At 47.8% G+C, this 20,996-nt stretch overlaps 1 protein-coding gene across 1 annotated transcript in view; it reads left to right on the forward strand.

Moving 5' to 3' along the window:
• The window catches only part of PSMD12 (proteasome 26S subunit, non-ATPase 12), a 100,381-nt gene that overhangs the window by 20,397 nt on the left and 58,988 nt on the right, over positions 1-20,996 (forward strand). The window contains exons 3-4 of the mRNA XM_063960826.1: positions 9,137-9,265; positions 18,512-18,619. Coding sequence (XP_063816896.1) covers positions 9,137-9,265; positions 18,512-18,619 — 237 coding nt within the window. The remainder of the gene's footprint in view (positions 1-9,136; positions 9,266-18,511; positions 18,620-20,996) is intronic.

A 20,996-nucleotide genomic window follows, 5' to 3' on the forward strand; every position in this document is an offset into this window, starting at 1 on the left:
CAATTAGTACCTGTCCAGGCGTCTCAAACACCGTCAGGGGCTTTAAAACGCCCATTACCTCAGTCGGTCGACACAGACACGGACACTGACTCCAGTGTCGACGGTGAAGAAACAAACGTATTTTCCTTTAGGGCCACACGTTACATGTTAAGGGCAATGAAGGAGGTGTTACATATTTCTGATACTACAAGTACCACAAAAAAGGGTATTATGTGGGGTGTGAAAAAACTACCTGTAGTTTTTCCTGAATCAGATAAATTAAATGAAGTGTGTGATGATGCGTGGGTTTCCCCCGATAGAAAATTATTGGCGTTATACCCTTTTCCGCCAGAAGTTAGGGCGCGTTGGGAAACACCCCCTAGGGTGGATAAGGCGCTCACATGCTTATCAAAAAAAGTGGCGTTACCGTCTCCAGATACGGCCGCCCTCAAGGAGCCAGCTAATAGGAGGCTGGAAAATATCCTAAAAAGTATATACACACATACTGGTGTTATACTGCGACCAGCGATCGCCTCAGCCTGGATGTGCAGCGCTGGGGTGGCTTGGTCGGATTCCCTGACTGAAAATATTGATACCCTTGACAGGGACAGTATTTTATTGACTATAGAGCATTTAAAGGATGCATTACTATATATGAGAGATGCACAGAGGGATATTTGCACTCTGGCATCAAGAGTAAGTGCGATGTCCATGTCTGCCAGAAGATGTTTATGGACACGACAGTGGTCCGGTGATGCAGATTCCAAACGGCACATGGAAGTATTGCCGTATAAAGAAAAAGACACCGTCTTTCAGCCTCAGTCCTTTCGTCCCCATAAGGGCAAGGGGGCAAAAGGCCAGTCATATCTGCCCAGGGGTAGAGGAAAGGGAAGAAGACTGCAGCAGGCAGCCCCTTCCCAGGAACAGAAGCCCTCCACCGCTTCTGCCAAGTCCTCAGCATGACGCTGGGGCCGTACAAGCGGACTCAGGTGCGGTGGGGGGTCGTCTCAAGAGTTTCAGCGCGCAGTGGGCTCATTTGCAAGTGGACCCCTGGATCCTACAAGTAGTATCCCAGGGGTACAGATTGGAAATTCGAGACGTCTCCCCCTCGCAGGTTCCTGAAGTCTGCTTTACCAACGTCTCCCTCCGACAGGGTGGCAGTATTGGAAACAATTCACAAGCTGTATTCCCAGCAGGTGATAATCAAAGTACCCCTCCTACACCAAGGAAAGGGGTATTATTCCACACTATTTGTGGTACTGAAGCCAGACGGCTCGGTGAGATCTATTCTAAATCTGAAATCTTTGAACACTTAATACAAAGGTTCAAATCAAGATGGAGTCACTCAGAGCAGTGATAGCGAACCAGGAAGAAGGGGACTATATGGTGTCCCTGGACATCAAGGATGCTTACCTCCATGTCCCAAATTGCCCTTCTCACCAAGGGTACCTCAGGTTCGTGGTACAGAACTGTCACTATCAGTTTCAGACGCTGCCGGGTCTTTACCAAGGTAATGGCCGAAATGATGATTCTTCTTCAAAGAAAAGGCGTCTTAATTATCCCTTACTTGGACGATCTCCTGATAAGGGCAAGGTCCAGAGAACAGTTGGAGGTCGGAGTAGCACTATCTCAAGTAGTTCTACGACAGCACGGATGGATTCTAAATATTCCAAAATCGCAGCTGATTCCGACGACACGTCTGCTGTTCCTAGGGATGATTCTGGACACAGTCCAGAAAAAGGTGTTTCTCCCGGAGGAGAAAGCCAGGGAGTTATCCGAGCTAGTTAGGAACCTCCTAGAACCAGGCCAAGTGTCAGTGCATCAATGCACAAGAGTCCTGGGAAAAATGGTGGGAAAAAATTCTTACGAAGCGATTCCATTCGGCAGATTTCACACAAGAATTTTTCAGTGGGATCTGCTGGACGAATGGTCCGGATCGCATCTTCAGATGCATCAGCGGATAATCCTGTCTCCAAGGACAAGGGTGTCTCTTCTGTGGTGGCTGCAGAGTGCTCATCTACTAGAGGGCAGCAGATTCGGCATTCAGGACTGGGTCCTGGTGACCACGGATGCCAGCCTGAGAGGCTGGGGAGCAGTCACACAGGGAAGAAATTTCCAAGGAGTGTGGTCAAGTCTGGAGACTTCTCTCCACATAAATATACTGGAGCTAAGGGCAAGTTACAATGCTCTGAGCCTAGGAAGACCTCTGCTTCAAAGTCAACTGGTGCTGATCCAGTCGGACAACATCACGGCAGTCGCCCACGTAAACAGACAGGGCGGCACAAGAAGCAGGAGGGCAATGGCAGCAAGGATTCTTCGCTGGGCGAAAAATCATGTGATAACACTGTCAGCGGTGTTCATTCCGGGAGTGGACAACTGGGAAGCAGACTTCCTCAGCAGGAACGACCTCCACCCGGGAGAGTGGGGACTTCATCTGGAAGTCTTCCACATGATTGTGAACCGTTGGGAAAGACCAAAGGTGGACATGATGGCGTCCCGTCTGAACAAAAAACTGGACAGGTATTGCGCCAGGTCAAGAGACCCTCAGGCAATAGCTGGGACGCTCTGGTAACACCGTGGGTGTACCAGTCGGTGTATGTGTTCCCTCCTCTGCCTCTCATACCCAAGGTACTGAGAATTATAAGACGGAGAGGAGTAAGAACTATACTCGTGGCTCCGGATTGGCCAAGAAGGACTTGGTACCCGGAACTTCAAGAGATACTAAGAAGGGACTTGCTTCAGCAAGGATCATGTCTGTTCCAAGACTTACCGCGGCTGCGTTTGACGGCATGGCGGTTGAACGCCGGATCCTAAGGGAAAAAGGCATTCCGGAAGAGGTCATCCCTACCCTGGTCAGAGCCAGGAAGGAGGTGACCGCACAACATTATCACCGCATTTGGCGAAAATATGTTGCATGGTGTGAGGCCAGGAAGGCCCCCACGGAGGAATTTCAGCTCGGTCGATTCCTGCATTTCCTGCAAACAGGAGTGTCTATGGGCCTCAAATTGGGGTCCATTAAGGTTCAAATTTCGGCCCTGTCGATTTTCTTCCAGAAAGAATTGGCTTCAGTTCCTGAAGTCCAGAAGTTTGTCAAGGGAGTACTGCATATACAACCCCTTTTTGTGCCTCCAGTGGCACTGTGGGATCTCAACGTAGTTCTGGGATTCCTCAAATCACATTGGTTTAAACCGCTCAAATCTGTGGATTTGAAATATCTCACATGGAAAGTGACCATGCTGTTGGCCCTGGCCTCGGCCAGGCGAGTGTCAGAATTGGCGGCTTTGTCTCACAAAAGCCCATATCTGATTGTCCATTCGGACAGGGCAGAGCTGCGGACTCGTCCCCAGTTTCTCCCTAAGGTGGTGTCAGCGTTTCACCTGAACCAGCTTATTGTGGTACCTGCGGCTACTAGGGACTTGGAGGACTCCAAGTTGCTAGATGTTGTCAGGGCCCTGAAAATATGTTTCCAGGACGGCTGGAGTCGGGAAAACTGACTTGCTGTTATCCTGTATGCACCCAACAAACGGGGTGCTCTTGCTTCTAAGCAGACGATTGCTAGTTGGATGTGTAGTACAATTCAGCTTGCACATTCTGTGGCAGGCCTGCCACAGCCAAAATATGTAAATGCCCATTCCACAAGGAAGGTGGGCTCATCTTGGGCGGCTGCCCGAGGGGTCTCGGCTTTACAACTTTGCCGAGCTGCTACTTGGTCAGGGGCAAACACGTTTGCAAAATTCTACAAATTTGATACCCTGGCTGAGGAGGACCTGGAGTTCTCTCATTCGGTGCTGCAGAGTCATCCGCACTCTCCCGCCCGTTTGGGAGCTTTGGTATAATCCCCATGGTCCTTACGGAGTCCCCAGCATCCACTTAGGACGTCAGAGAAAATAAGAATTTACTTACCGATAATTCTATTTCTCGTAGTCCGTAGTGGATGCTGGGCGCCCATCCCAAGTGCGGATTGTCTGCAATACTTGTACATAGTTATTGTTACAAAAATCGGGTTATTATTGTTGTGAGCCATCTTTTCAGAGGCTCCGCTGTTATCATGCTGTTAACTGGGTTCAGATCACAGGTTGTACAGTGTGATTGGTGTGGCTGGTATGAGTCTTACCCGGGATTCAAAATCCTTCCTTATTGTGTACGCTCGTCCGGGCACAGTATCCTAACTGAGGCTTGGAGGAGGGTCATAGGGGGAGGAGCCAGTGCACACCACCTGATCCTAAAGCTTTTACTTTTGTGCCCTGTCTCCTGCGGAGCCGCTATTCCCCATGGTCCTTACGGAGTCCCCAGCATCCACTACGGACTACGAGAAATAGAATTATCGGTAAGTAAATTCTTATTATATATATAATATGCTGACATTAAAAATCTATTTTGCAATAAGCAAGACTACAGTGGTGCAGTTGGTCGGCACACAGTGCTTATTTAGCAGTATCTGTTGAGCACTGCAAACATTGTGAGTTCAGGCCTCACCTTCCCAGATCACCAGTGGCCTAATGGATAGGACACTGCCCTCCTAAACCAGGGATTGTGGGTTCAGGTACCATCTGGATTGCAAGTCACTACAACAACCATTTCATCACCAGAGTTGATGTTTAAACAGCAGCTTTTGCTTATTATTTTTACAGGTGGCTCTGTAGCCAAGTGGTTAGGCTTCCCGCCCACAGTGAACATTGTGATTGCATGGACACTGGTTCAGATCCTGGTTTAACAGGTGTAATATATAGATATAATAAAAAAAACAAAAAAACATGGTAGGACACCATTTTTAACGTTACTTTCTGGGTCTTTGCTGGAGGTTGCTGCCCTACACCACTCAGCTTCTGGGGGAGCGGGGGGTTGTTAGGAATTTAATTTATTAATTGTTTTTGACAGCATGTCTCTACAGGAAGATTCACTATTGCTGGAAACCACATGCACTATAATGCAGGTTTATACACAGATTACTTCCGTGGTGTACTTACTGGTCGGGGTACATGATCCCTAAGTCTAATGCATAATCAAACAAGCAGCTTCGCTGCAGAGTTGGTCACACAGTGTATCGGACAAATTCGACTGCGCAGACAGACCCTTACCGGTCCTCTTTGGGGGGAATGCGGGCGCATGTACTGCCTGAGAGGAAAAAAATTTACTGTTTCAGCTAGATTGTTGCGGTCGATTCGCCGCGAGCCCTCATAGCACCAGGCCAGTACGTCAGGTTCTCAGCGAAGGCTGAACAATTTCCAATGAGAGACAATAGCAATTATTGGACGTTTAACTACCTATCGGAGTGTACCCTACACAGCAGTAGGGCTGTTGCTTAGCCCTGCTTTGGTAAGGGTTTGAGGTAACAAGGCTGTAGTGGCAGGGCGCTCCAGTTCAGGTTTGCCCTAAATAAAGACCACCTTACACTTCTTGCTGCCTACAGCTTCTGTGAAGTTGGCAGTTGGTTCTTGCGTCTCAGCTTCGCTAGTGGTGCACAACGTCCACTTTGGCTTCGTTCCAAACGAGAATAGATCGCAGACCGAGTGGGGGGGGAAATCTGATTTCCTACCATTGTCTACGCAAATTCCTGAATGATTCCGTCTCAACGATTTCAATTCCTAGGTATGATTCTCGATACGGTAAATCAAAGAATTTACCTACCCAAACAGAAGTACAGGTCATTCGTCATCTGGTACAATTAGTGCTCAAGCCTCGCACAGTCTCGGTTCATTTGTACATTCGCTTATTAGACACAATGGTGGCAGCTTTTGAAGCGCTTCAGTTCGGAAGACTTCACTCACGTCCTTTTTAACTGGATGTGCTCGCAATGGTTGGCTGTGGCCTAACGAGTACAGTGTCTGCCTGCAATGCATGCCAAAAACAATGGTCGGGCTCGCTTCTGCAGATTCACCGCAGGGTGAGGTGGTCTCCAAGGGCCAGGGTGTCTCTACTCTGGTGGCTCAAAGTACAGAATCTAACCGCAGGGAAACGGTTCGGCGCCTGGAATTGGATAATTCTCACGGCGGACGCGAGTCTCAGAAGTTGGGGAGCTGTAGTTCAAAATTTTCAGCTTCAGGGTCTCTGGGCGGATCACGAAAGATTGCTGTCTATAAATGTCCTGGAACTCCGGGCAATTTACAATGCGCTACGACAAGCAGTGCACATGCTGCAGGCTCAGGCTGTTCAGGTGCAGTCAGACAATGCGACGGTGGTCGCATACATCAACAAACAAGGAGGAACGAAAAGCCGCATGGCAATGCGGGAAGTAGCTCGAGTCCTCAATTGGGCAGAGGTGATTTTGTCGTCCGTATTCATTTCGGGAGTGGACAACTGGGAGGCGGATTATCTCAGCTGCCGGGATTTTTATCCAGGATGTGTATTAAATCCAGAAGTGTTTCACATGCTGGTCCAGAAGTAGGGTTACCCGCAAGTGGACCTGATGGCATCTCGCCACAATTATCAAACGCCCCAGTACGTGTCCAGAACGAGAGATCCAAAGGCAGTGGCGGTGGATGCTCTCACAATCAAGTGGCCATACAGTCTCGTGTATCTGTTTCCACCGTTTTCCGCTGCTCCCACTGTTGCTAAAACGGATCAAAAGAGAGTCCGTCACAGTCATACTAGTGGCGCCTCATTGGCCTCGGAGAGCTTGGTTTTCGGATCTCCGCGGTCTACTCACGGACGTTCCTTGGCCGCTCCCACTGCGTCCGGACCTGTTACAACAGGGTCCGTTCTTTTTCTCCGATTTAGCGCGGCTGCGTTTGACGGAGTGGCTGTTGAGACAGCCCTCTTAAAAGGAGATGGCATTCCAGAATAGGTTATACCAACCATGTTACGAGCTAGGAAGCTGGTTACGGCAGCTCATTATTACAGAATTTTGGCGTGCCTATATAGGTTGGTGTGAAGTTCGGAAGTTTCCGACATCATCTATCAAGTTATCCTGTCTTTTGTTATGTCTACAGATGGGGTTAGATGGAGGTCGGCGTTTATCCACACTAAAGGTGCAGATATCTGCGTTGTCAATTTATTTTCAAAGAAGATTGGCTCTATTGCCGTCGGTACACACCTTTATGCAGGGTGTCTTCAAAGTACAGCCTCCATTTCACTCCACTTACTGCGCCATGGGACTTGAATCTGGGTTTAGATTTCTTATAGTCTTTTTGTTTCGAACCCTTACAACAAGTGGATATTAAGTTTCTCACTTGGGAAACAATTTCTCTCCTAGCCTTAGCTTCGGCAGGGCGGGTTTCAGTTTTGAGTGCCTTGTCATGCAAGCCACCGTATTTAGTGTTTCATAATGACAGAACGGAATTTTAGACGAATCCTGCTTTCCTGCCAAAAGTAGGGTCCTCTTTTCGCATCAATCATCCAATAGTAGTTCCTGTATTAACAGGAGATTCTGGAATTTTGGTTGTGGTACGCGCATTACGAGTTTATGTATTCCGAACGTCTACAGTTCCTAAGACGGATACGTTGTTATTCTCTATGATGCGGCCAAGATAGGTTGGCCACCTTCTAAGCAGACCTTATCCAGATTTATAAAACTGACCATACGTCAGGCTTACCTTCATGTTAGATTACAGCCGCCTACATCAGTAACAGCTCATTCCACACGTTCTCCGGGAATGTCATGGGCAGCTGGTCGTGGAGTTCTACGACACAGCTTTGCAGTGCGGCTACATGGTCTTCAGTGCACATGTTTGTGCGCTTTTACAGGTTTGATATTTTTGCGGCATCAGCATCTAGCTTTGGTAGTCTAGTGTTACAGGTGCCAAACAGCTCTCCCGCCCAGGGGGGAAACTTTGGTACGTCCCTAGAGTACTCCAGTGACCCCTAGTGGATGAAAAAGAAAATAGGATTTTGGTACTCACCAGGTAAATCCTTTTCTTTGAATCCATAGGGGGCACTGGACGCCCACCCAGAGCAGTTGTTTACCTGGTTGTGGTAAGTGCAGGGAATTTTATGGTAACACACTCTTACCGACTGTTTCAAATTAGAAATTCTATCGGGTTGGTGTCAACTGTTAGTTGTCAGTTTCGTTTTGTGTCAACTTTATTGTTGTCCGTTTTTGGTTATATGTATTTCTCCATTGTCAACCTCTATAGCTCCAGTTCGGCTCAGTTAAAAACACTGAGGTACTCTGGGATATGGAGGGGAGGTATAGTCAAAGTTTAACTATTCAGTGCCTAGTTCCTGTGGAACCGTCCATATCCCTAGAGTACTCCAGTGCCCCCTATGGATTCAAAGAAAAGGATTTACCTGGTAAGTACCAAAATCCTATTATTTGCACTAAACCTTTTCTATTTGGGCAAGATCAGCGTAATACAAAACAAAAGACCAATTGCATTGAAATGCCTTATCTCCCAACACTTTAGATGGGAGATCGGACAAGCAAAAACAATTGAATCGCCCCTTTTGTGTTATGCAAACCACTGCACTTTTGACATCATATGGTGAAAGAAATTGCCTTCCTTTTGTGCTCCACTGTCTGACACATAACTGGTAGATTCTCTGACCATGTATTAATGACTGTACACAAGCTGGGGGGTTGGGTATGGGTGACCTGCGTTTGGGATCCTGCCGGTCACCATACTGACGCCGGGATCCCGGGGGTTAGAATGCCGGCGGGCGGGGGCGGGAGGCGAGCGCAACAAAGCACCTTGCGGGCTCGCCATGCAGCGGTCTCTGTGGCAAGCTGCACTCTCCACAGGTTCCATACCCACTCTATATTCAATTAAAACCGGATCCGTTCCGACATGATTTTGTCGGAATGGATCCAACAGAACCTATTCAATGCAGACATCTCTCGTTCCTGACCTCTCAATCCGTCTTTAAAAAAAAGTCTGATTGAGATGAGGATGCTGAGGGTGAGCAGGGGGTAGACGGGGGTGAGCAGCAGCTTAACCGGAGGGTGGGGCACGTCCGCCAGACCTCACGGCACCGTCCACCCGACTCCAGCAAGTGGGACCTCGCTTGCTGGAGCCGGGAGGATGCTGCCGTGAGGTCTGGCGGCGGTTCCCCATCCTCCGGCTACGCCGCTATATCCGCTGCTCACCGCCGTCTCCCCGCTGCTCTCCTCAGCACCCTCATCTCAATCCGACTTTTTTTAAAGTCTTGATTTTATATTTTTTAAAAGGTTTATTTTATTTTTTTTGTGTGCAGCTCATGCAATTGATCTTTTCTCCCACAGGCTTCTGACATGTTGTCAACGTCGCGTATTTTGGTGGCCATAGTGAAAATGTGCTATGAAGCCAAAGAGTGGGACCTGCTGAATGAAAATGTTATGCTGCTTTCCAAGAGGAGAAGTCAACTTAAACAGGTAAGTGATCTGTGCCATTTGTTTAGGAGGCATTCCTAATAACTATAATAGAGTCTCCTTAATGGATCAGTTGCTGCTGCTCTTCTCTGTAGGATAAAGAGCTGCTATTGTTTATAAGGCATGTATGATAATTTGGTGTTCCATAATAGATCTTTTGTCTTTGAATGTTGAGAATAAAATGTCCGGTTCTACGGCAAGCGACTATCATCCATTTGTGCTGATCTCTGGGGAGATGTGCAGTCCCTTTGCGCCTACCTCCCTAGTGTGGGTTTTACATGGCAAGACCAGCAGAATGAATCCTACAACCATGTTCTGGGAATTGCAGTCGCTCTTTCTTCCCACATGCCCCCTCATCTAGAGGGAAGTAGTAGTGCGATGTAGGGATAATTAGCTTTTTTTTTTTTTTAGCATTTTCTGCTCTTCCTGTCTCTAGTTGGGTTTTGTGCAACTCCACATTCTCCAGAGTTGTGCAACTGTAGCCGTTCTGTCCTTCTTCCTTTTTTATTTTTTGGTCTACTCCAAATTGCTTTGTGACTTGTCTAGGGTGAATGTCCGGTGTACAGCATTTGAGAACAGGACCAAAGGGTGAGCTTGCCTGCAAAATACCGGTACATCCAGCAAAATGACAGAGCCAGCCTATTGCAGAGCTCACCCAGCTCAGCACATGGGCTTACAGGGATCCCATAAATGGATCCCTCCATAGGAGTTATGATATCCATGTGCCTCCCCCTGGTCCCTTTTGGCCTGCATGTGACGGCCTGACTTGACCTCAGGTGCTAACACACCATTTTTTAAACACTAGCTTTCAGTGACCGGAATCAACGAACCACCTAAGGAGGATGATTCACAGCTGGCCACCATTTATTTGAACACTGGATACCTTACTGGGATAACATTTGAATGAAAATTGAGATCTCTGGATTATACCATGGGGTCGATCTCCCTTAGGTACAGTTTACCTTCTGCATGGGTTAATAAGGCTGGGGTGAGGTGGTCAGACCAAATCCGGTCTACTTACGCTTGTGGGGCATATTAGTGAAGCCTGAGTTTGAGGCAAGTTGACAAAGATCTGGAACTCATTAAGGCTAGAATATCAGTGACAGAATGCTTTGCACTTTGTCAGCTTCCGAATAATGCAGACAAAGTTCATGTTCTGGAGATGTCCAATTTGATCATGTACTGGATAAGATGACAATTTTCTAGGCTACATTGGGTGAGTCCTTTTATAACTGTATGCCACTAGATATAAGGATCCTAGATTTCATCAATTTTATCCCTGTAGGAAGTTGTAGAAAAGTGTGAAATCAGACCTCTGGCACTACTGTGATGGAGCCGGTCTTCTCTTTTGTTACGTATGGTTTGATTCCACCACTGATGCCTTGGAGAGAGTCATTGTAAGCCGAGAATTCATCATAGACCTCCTGAAGTTCCTGCTCAGTATATTATACCACTACAGACACCTTAGTGAGTGTCACTGTAAGCTTTTGATTCTTCATAGTCCTACTGAAGTCCCTGCCCAGGCCCCTTTTCATCACTAGTGAACAGGAGTGTTTTGCTTTGATGAAAGCCATTCAGGGCCAAATGTAATAAGAGTGTGAGTTTCAGAATGTGAGAGCTTTGGTAAGGTTTTTCAGGTTTTTTTTAAAGTGGCAATCATTTACACTGCAAAACCAGGTTGACCTTGCTGTGTAAATAATTACCACTTTAAAAAAAACTGCAAAACCTTACCAAATCGCACTTTCTGAAACTCTCACTGTATTACATTTGGCCCTCAGTCTTCATATGGTACAAAAACAAGACCGTTCCGTTCAACTTATTCTGAAAATTAAATCCCTAAAGGTACTATTAAAGGCTGACAGGTTCAAGATGGAGTCCTTGAGAATGGTTATCAATAGCATGGATTGGGACGAGTTCATGGCGTTCTTGAAAAGCAGATTTACATATTCCAAACTTAGAGAAAAACCAGTGCTGCCTCATATGTGCTGTTCAGGTCTGTCATTTTAAGTAGTTATAGCAATGTGACCAGGTCTAATTGCTGAGAGTGTTTACAGAAATCATGATAATGCACTTTTCAAATCCATGAGGGTGACAGCTCTCCTTACCTAACAATCTACCTATCAAGGCAAACTCTCCAGCTTTGCTGTACCCTTTTTCTGGAGACAGCCTGGATATTGGATTCATTCATTTCCTTCCATGTGTATGTTCTTCCTGGGACTTCTGTGAGACACCTGTTAGCATAGGACAGTCCTTACCGGAGGATAAATCTGGTCTACGGATGACTGTTCTTGGCCATCAAGTTCCAAACTGACAATGCCACTGCTGTGGCTTGCATAACTCACCAAGAGTGTACCAAGAATACCTTGGCAATGAAAGAGACACACAATGAATTGTGTGGAGTAAAACCTCAAAGCCATTTTCAGCTGTTTTTCACCTTTTGGAGTGAAAAACAGGGAAACTGGCTTCCTCAGCAGGTAAGCCCTTCGCCTGGAGGAAGGTATACATTCAGGATCCCAGCAGCTGTAATAATGACACCGGAATCCCGACAGCAGTCAGAATACAGAAAACGGCATCCCGAAGAGATCAGGATCCCGACGACGAAATCCTGATGCCGACTGTCAGGATTTCGTCGTCTGGATCCTGATAGTCGGCATCCCGAAGGTAAGTATAAACTGCCAGGATAGGTATAGGCTGGGGAGGGGGGGGTGTAGGTGTAGGCACACTCTGGGGGGTGGGGGTGTTAGGCTGCAGGGTGGGGAGGATAGGGTTAGGCTGCACAGAGGGGGCAATAGGGTTAGGCACTAAAGGGTGAGGGTTAGGTTAACTGCGAACATCTATTTCAACTGTGCATATTTTACGCAGCATGTGTAACAATTGTTTGGCTTTTGTTTCACAAATACAATTTTTTTATTTCTCTAACGTCCTAGTGGATGCTGGGAACTCCGAAAGGACCATGGGGAATAGCGGGCTCCGAAGGAGGCTGGGCACTCTAGAAAGATTTAGGACTACCTGGTGTGCACTGGCTCCTCCCACTATGACCCTCCTCCAAGCCTCAGTTAGATTTTGTGCCCGGCCGAGGTTGGATGCACACTAGGGGCTCTCCTGAGCTCTTAGAAGAAAGATAGTCTTAGGTTTATTATTTTCAGTGAGACCTGCTGGCAACAGGCTCACTGCAGCGAGGGACTAAGGGGAGAAGAAGCGAACTCGCCTGCTTGCAGCCGGATTGGGCTTCTTAGGCTACTGGACACCATTAGCTCCAGAGGGATCGACCGCAGGCCCAGCCTTGATGTTCGGTCCCGGAGCCGCGCCGCCATCCCCCTTACAGAGCCAGAAGCAAGAAGATGGTCCGGAAAATCGGCGGCATGAAGACATCAGTCTTCACCAAGGTAGCGCACAGCACTGCAGCTGTGCGCCATTGCTCCTCTCACACTTCACACTCCGGTCACTGAGGGTGCAGGGCGCTGGGGGGGGGGGCGCCCTGAGGCAGCAATAAAAACACCTTGGCTGGCAAAAATACCTCAATATATAGCCCCAGGGGCTATATATGAGGTAAATACCCCTGCCAGAATCCAGAAAAAAGCGGGAGAATAGACCGCGGAAAAGGGGCGGAGCTATCTCCCTCAGCACACTGGGCGCCATTTTTCCCTCACAGTTCCGCTGGAAGGAAGCTCCCTGGCTCTCCCCTGCAGACTACTCTACAGAAAAGGGTAAAAAAGAGAGAGGGGGGGCATTTAATTTGGCGCAGTATATAGTTTATATTAAAAAGCAGCTATAAGGGACATAACTCAGTTAGTCCCTGCCTTATATAGCGCTCTGGTGTGTGCTGGCATACTCTCACTCTGTCCCCCCAAAGGGCTTTTGTGGGTCCTGTCCTCTATATTGAGCATTCCCTGTGTGTGTGGAGTGTCGGTACGGCTGTGTCGACATGTTGGATGAGGATAATGAGGTGGAGGCGGAGCAGATGCCTTTAGAAGGGATGTCACCCCCTGGGGGGCAGACACCTGAGTGGATGTGCTTATGGAAAGAAATGAGGGCACGTATAGACTCATTACATAAGAAATTTGACGACATGCCGACTGCGGGACAGCCGAGTTCTCAGCTCGTGCCTGTCCAGGTGTCTCAAAAGTCATCAGGGGCTCTGAAACGCCCGCTATCTCAGATGGCACAAGTAGATGTCGACACGGATACTGACACCAGTGTCGACGACGAGGAGTCAAATTTAATGCCCATTAAGGCCATTCACTGCATGATTGAGGCAATGAAAGAGGTGTTAAATATCTCTGATTTACATCCAGGTACCACAAAAAAGGGTATTATGTTTGGGGAGAAAAAACTACCTGTAGTTTTTCCCCCGTCAGATGAATTAAATAAATTGTGTGAAGAAGCGTGGGCTTCCCCTGATAAGAAACTGGTAATTCCTAAGAAGGTACTAATGGCGTTCCCTTTCCCGCCAGAGGATAGGTTACGTTGGGAAACACCTCCTACAGTGGATAAAGCGCTCACACGTTTGTCTAAATAGGTGGCACTACCGTCTCAGGATACGGCCGCCCTTAAGGAACCTGCTGATAGAAAGCAGGAGGCGATCCTGAAGTCTGTATATACACACTCAGGCATTATACTTAGACCAGCTATTGCGTCAGCATGGATGTGCAGTGCTGCCGCTGCGTGGTCGGATAAACTGTCAGAAAATATTGACACGATTCTGCTAACAATTGACCATATCAAAGACTCAGTCTTATATATGAGAGATGCACAGAGGGAAGTCTGCCGGCTGGCATCTAAAATAAGTGCATTGTCCATCTCTGCTAGGAGATGCTTATGGACTCGCCAGTGGACTGGAGATGCAGATTCCAAAAGGCACATGGAAGTTTTGCCTTATAAGGGGGAGGAATTATTTGGGGATGGTCTCTCCGACCTAGTTTCCACAGCAACGTCTGGGAAGTCAGCATTTTTACCCCATGTCCCCTCACAGCCTAAGAAGGCGCCATTTTATCAGGTTCAGTCCTTTCGGACCCAGAAAAACAAGCGGGGAAAAGGAGGGTCTTTTCTCTCTAGAGGCAGAGGTAGGGGAAAAAGGCTGCAACAAACAGCAGGTTCCCAGGAGCAAAAGTCCTCCCCCGCTTCCTCTTCCAAGTCCGCCGCATGACGGTGGGGCTCCACAGGCGGAGCCAGGTACGGTGGGGGCCCGCCTCATGAAATTCAGCGATCAGTGGGCTCGCTCACAGGTGGATCCCTGGATCCTTCAAATAGTATCTCAGGGGTACAAGCTGGAATTCGAGGCGGCTCCACCCCACCGGTTCCTAAAATCTGCATTGCCGATTGCTCCCTCAGACAGGGAGGCGGTGCTAGCAGCGATTCACAAGCTGTATTCCCAGCAGGTGATAATCAAGGTACCCCTACTTCAACAAGGCCGGGGTTACTATTCCACACTATTTGTGGTGCCGAAACCGGACGGTTCGGTGAGACCCATTTTAAATTTGAAATCCTTGAACACATACATAAAAAAATTCAAGTTCAAGATGGAATTACTCAGGGCGGTTATTGCAAGCCTGGAGGAGGGGGATTACATGGTATCCCTGGACATCAAGGATGCTTACCTGCATGTCCCCATTTACCATCCTCACCAGGAGTACCTCAGATTTGTGGTACAGGATTGCCATTACCAATTCCAGACGCTGCCGTTTGGACTCTCCACGGCACCGAGGATATTTACCAAGGTTATGGCGGAAATGATGATTCTCCTTCGAAAAAAGGGAGTTTTAATTATCCCATACTTGGACGATCTCCTAATAAAGGCACGATCCAAGGAACAGTTGTTAGTGGGAGTAGCACTATCTCAGGAAGTGCTGCGCCAGCACGGCTGGATTCTGAATATCCCAAAGTCACAGCTGGTCCCGACGACACGTCTAATGTTCCTGGGAATGATTCTGGACACAGTCCAGAAAAAAGTGTTTCTCCCGGAGGAGAAAGCCAGGGAGTTGTCTTCTCTAGTCAGAGACCTCCTAAAACCAAAACAGGTATTGGTGCATCACTGCACGCGGGTCCTGGGAAAGATGGTAGCTTCTTACGAAGCAATTCCATTCGGCAGGTTCCATGCCAGGATTTTTCAGTGGGACCTGTTGGACAAGTGGTCCGGATCGCATCTTCAGATGCATCGCTTGATAACCCTGTCCCCAAGAACCAGGGTGTCTCTTCTGTGGTGGCTGCAGAGTGCTCATCTTTTGGAGGGCCGCAGATTCGGCATACAGGACTGGGTCCTGGTGACCACGGATGCCAGCCTACGAGGCTGGGGGGCAGTCACAAAGGGAAGAAACTTCCAAGGACTATGGTCAAGTCAGGAGACTTCCCTTCACATAAATATTCTGGAACTAAGGGCCATTTACAATGCCCTAAGTCGAGCAAAATCCCTGCTCCTACACCAGCCGGTGCTGATCCAGTCAGACAACATCACGGCAGTCGCCCATGTGAATCGACAGGGCGGCACAAGAAGCAGGATGGCAATGGCAGAAGCCACAAGGATTCTCCGATGGGCGGAAAATCATGTACTAGCACTGTCAGCAGTGTTCATCCCGGGAGTGGACAACTGGGAAGCAGACTTTCTCAGCAGGCACGACCTCCACCTGGGAGAGTGGGGACTTCATCCAGAAGTCTTCCAAATGATTGTAAATCAGTGGGGTCGTCCACAGGTGGACATGATGGCGTCCCGCCTAAACAAAAAACGAGAGGTATTGCGCCAGGTCAAGAGACCCTGAGGCGATAGCTGTGGACGCTCTAGTGACACCGTGGGTGTACCAGTCAGTTTGTGTTCCCTCCTCTACCTCTCATACCAAAGGTATTGAGAATAATAAGAAAGCGAGGTGTAAACACAATTCTCGTGGTTCCGGATTGGCCAAGAAGAGCGTGGTACCCGGAACTTCAAGAGATGATCTCAGAGGACCCGTGGTCTCTGCCGCTCAGACAAGACCTGTTACAGCAGGGGCCCTGTCTGTTCCAAGACTTAACGCGGCTGCGTTTGACGGCATGGCGGTTGAACGCCGGATCCTGAAGGAAAAGGGCATTCCGGAGGAAGTCATTCCTACGCTTATTAAAGCTAGAAAAGAGGTTACAGCAAATCATCACCGCATATGGCGGAAGTATGTTGCATGGTGTGAGGCCGAAAAGGCCCCAACAGTGGAATTTCAACTAGGTCGATTTCTGCATTTCCTGCAAGCAGGAGTTAATATGGGCCTAAAACTAGGCTCCATTAAAGTACAGATCTCGGCTCTGTCGATTTTCTTTCAAAAAGAACTAGCTTCAGTACCTGAAGTTCAGACATTTGTGAAGGGAGTGCTGCATATTCAGCCCCCATTTGTGCCTCCTGTGGCACCTTGGGATCTCAACGTGATGTTGAGTTTCTTAAAATCACATTGGTTTGAGCCACTAAAAACCGTGGATCTGAAATATCTCACGTGGAAAGTGGTCATGTTATTGGCTTTGGCTTCAGCCAGGCGTGTGTCAGAATTGGCAGCTTTATCATGTAAAAGCCCTTATCTGATTTTCCATATGGATAGGGCAGAATTGAGGACTCGTCCCCAATTTCTCTCAAAGGTGGTGTCAGCGTTTCACCTGAACCAGCCTATTGTGGTGCCTGCGGCTACTAGGGACTTGGAGGACTCCAAGTTGCTAGACGTTGTCAGGGCCCTGAAAATATATGTTTCCAGGACGGCTGGAGTCAGAAAATCTGACTCGCTGTTTATCCTGTATGCACCCAACAAGCTGGGTGCTCCTGCTTCTAAGCAGACTATTGCTCGCTGTATTTGTAGTACAATTCAGCTTGCTCATTCTGTGGCAGGCCTGCCACAGCCAAAATCTGTAAATGCCCATTCCACTAGGAAGGTGGGCTCATCTTGGGCGGCTGCCCGGGGGGTCTCGGCTTTACAACTTTGCCGAGCAGCTACGTGGTCAGGCGGGAACACGTTTGCAAAATTCTACAAATTTGATACCCTGGCTGAGGAGGACCTGGAGTTCTCTCATTCGGTGCTGCAGAGTCATCCGCACTCTCCCGCCCGTTTGGGAGCTTTGGTATAATCCCCATGGTCCTTTCGGAGTTCCCAGCATCCACTAGGACGTTAGAGAAAATAAGAATTTACTCACCGGTAATTCTATTTCTCGTAGTCCGTAGTGGATGCTGGGCGCCCATCCCAAGTGCGGTTTATCTGCAATACTTGTACATAGTTATTGTTAACTAAATCGGGTTATTGTTGAGCCATCTGTTGAGAGGCTCAGTTGTTTCATACTGTTAACTGGGATTCATATCACGAGTTGTACGGTGTGATTGGTGTGGCTGGTATGAGTCTTACCCGGGATTCAAAATCCTTCCTTATTGTGTACGCTCGTCCGGGCACAGTGTCCTAACTGAGGCTTGGAGGAGGGTCATAGTGGGAGGAGCCAGTGCACACCAGGTAGTCCTAAATCTTTCTAGAGTGCCCAGCCTCCTTCGGAGCCCGCTATTCCCCATGGTCCTTTCGGAGTTCCCAGCATCCACTACGGACTACGAGAAATAGAATTACCGGTGAGTAAATTCTTATTTTTTTTTATATAAATTTGGCTGATATGTTTTTAACATTGTTCAGGCCCTCTGTTCACATCCAAGGGCAGAGGTTATTTTCTACCTAAATAAGTAATGAGTTAAGATTCCCCAATTAGGTGGTATAAATTTATGTTGCTATGGGCTATTACGCATAATTGGTACTGCTTATATCACTCGCATATGTCTTCTGACCTTTATATTTGTGACATTGGACTAAATATTGTTTGTGATTTATGACCTGCATTTAGCTGGATTATATTACATAATCTGTACATTAATCTGGGACCATAAATTATATATGCTATATAACCCCTTGTCTCTGTATATTAATCTGGGACCATAAATTATATATGCTATATAACAGTACGTTTGTTTAGTAATAGGATAGTGTTACAGATACCGGAGGATTCCATATGCTTAATAGACCAACTCATTTCACAATGTTGTAAACTCTGACTAAAGAACCCCACAACAGTTGCCTCATTTTCTTGTGTTGTTGAGCACATTTTTCCTATACTCACCATAGCACCTAACAACAAAGTTTGAAGATTTAATATAATCTGATTCATGGATGCATTTTCATTCTATATTTGTTGTAGTTCCAAAATTTATTTTTGTAACGAAGTGATGTTCAAGTTTTCGGTTTCTATGACCTATTCATGTTTTTGTGTTTGGCACAGGCCGTGGCTAAGATGGTCCAGCAAACCTGTAAATACGTTGAGGAGATAACAGACCTTCCAATCAAACTGCGATTAATCGACACGTTGCGGACGGTTACAGAAGGAAAGGTGAGAATTAGGACAAGTGTATGTCCGTTCTTCATTGTAGTTTCTTATGTTTCATGGAATTTTTTCTTTTTTCTTTTACACTATAGTTGTGTTTGTATTTTGGCACTGATTTCTCTAACGTCCTAGTGGATGCTGGGGACTCCGTCAGGACCATGGGGAATAGCGGCTCCGCAGGAGACGGGCACAAAAAGTAAGCTTTTAGGATCACATGGTGTGTACTGGCTCCTCCCCCTATGACCCTCCTCCAAGCCTCAGTTAGGTTTTTGTGCCCGTCCGAGCAGGGTGCAATCTAGGTCGCTCTCTTAAAGAGTTGCTTAGAAAAAGTTTTTAGGTTCTTTATTTTCAGTGAGTCCTGCTGGCAACAGGCTCACTGCTACGAGGGACTTAGGGGAGAGAAGTGAACTCACCTGCGTGCAGGATGGATTGGCTTCTTAGGCTACTGGACACCATTAGCTCCAGAGGGAGTCGGAACACAGGTCTCGCCCTGGGGTTCGTCCCGGAGCCGCGCCGCCGACCCCCCTTGCAGATGCTGAAAATTGAAGAGGTCCGGAACCAGGCGGCAGAAGACTTTCAGTCTTCATCAGGTAGCGCACAGCACTGCAGCTGTGCGCCATTGTTGTCAGCACACTTCACACAGCGGTCACGGAGGGTGCAGGGCGCGGGGGGGGGCGCCCTGGGCAGCAATGTATAATACCTGTATGGCGAAAAATACATCACATATAGCCCTTGAGGCTATATGGATGTATTTAACCCCTGCCAGACATCACAAACTCCGGAGAAGAAGCCAGCCGAAAAGGGGGCGGGGCCTATTCTCCTCAGCACACAGCGCCATTTTCCCTTACAGAAATGCTGGTGGGAAGGCTCCCATGCTCTCCCCTGCACTGCACTACAGAAACAGGGTTAAAAACAGAGAGGGGGGGCACTGATTTGGCGATATGAATATATAGTAAATGCTATAAGGGAGGAACACTTATATAAAGGTTGTCCCTGTATAATTATAGCGTTTTGGTGTGTGCTGGCAAACTCTCCCTCTGTCTCCCCAAAGGGCTAGTGGGTCCTGTCCTCTATCAGAGCATTCCCTATGTGTGTGCTGTATGTCGGTACGTGTGTGTCGACATGTATGAGTAAAATGTTGGTGAGGAGGCGGAGCAAATTGCCTGTAATGGTGATGTCACTCTCTAGGGAGTCGACACCGGAATGGATGGCTTATTTATGGAATTACGTGATAATGTCAACACGCTGCAAGCCGGTTGACGACATGAGACGGCCGGCGATCAAATTAGTACCTGTCCAGGCGTCTCAAACACCGTCAGGGGCTGTAAAACGCCCATTTACCTCAGTCGGTCGACACAGACCCAGACACTGATTTCAGTGTCGACGGTGAAAAAACAAACGTATTTTCCTTTAGGGCCACACGTTAAGGGCAATGAAGGAGGTGTTACATATTTCTGATACTACAAGTACCACAAAAAAGGGTATTATGTGGGATGTGAAAAAACTACCTGTAGTTTTTCCTGAATCAGATAAATTAAATGAAGTGTGTGATGATGCGTGGGTTTCCCCCGATAGAAAATTATTGGCGGTATACCCTTTCCCGCCAGAAGTTAGGGCGCGTTGGGAAACACCCCTTAGGGTGGATAAGGCGCTCACATGCTTATCAGAACAAGTGGCGGTACCATCTACAGATAGGGCCGTACTTAAGGAGCCAGCTGATAGGAGGCTGGAAAATATCCTAAAAAGTATACACACACATGCTGGTGTTATACTGCGACCAGCGATCGCCTCAGCCTGGATGTGCAGAGCTGAGGTGGCTTGGTCGGATTCCCTGACTAAAAATATTGATACCCTTGACAGGGACAGTATTTTATTGACTATAGAGCATTTAAAGGATGCATTTCTATATATGCGAGATGCGCAGAGGGATATTTGCACTCTGGCATCAAGAGTAAATGCGATGTCCATATCTGCAAGAAGATGTTTATGGACACGACAGTGGTCAGGTGATGCAGATTCCAAACGGCACAAAGATGTATTGCCGTATAAAGGGGAGGAGTTATTTGGGGTCGGTCCATGGGACCTGGTGGCCACGGCAACTGCTGGAAAATCCACCGTTTTTTACCCTAAGTCACATCTCTGCAGAAAAAGACACCGTCTTTTCAGCCTCAGTCCTTTCGTCCCTATAAGAGTCATATCTGCCCAGGGATAGAGGAAAGGGAAGAAGACTGCAGCAGGCAGCCCATTCCCAGGAACAGAAGCCCTCCACCGCTTCTACCAAGTTCTCAGCATGACGCTAGGACCGTACAGGACCCCTGGATCCTACAAGTAGTATCCAAGGGGTACAGATTGGAATGTCGAGACGTTTCCCCCTCGCAGGTTC

This window comes from Pseudophryne corroboree, chromosome 3 (genome assembly GCF_028390025.1).
Source record: "Pseudophryne corroboree isolate aPseCor3 chromosome 3, aPseCor3.hap2, whole genome shotgun sequence".
NCBI classification, from domain to species: domain Eukaryota; kingdom Metazoa; phylum Chordata; class Amphibia; order Anura; family Myobatrachidae; genus Pseudophryne; species Pseudophryne corroboree.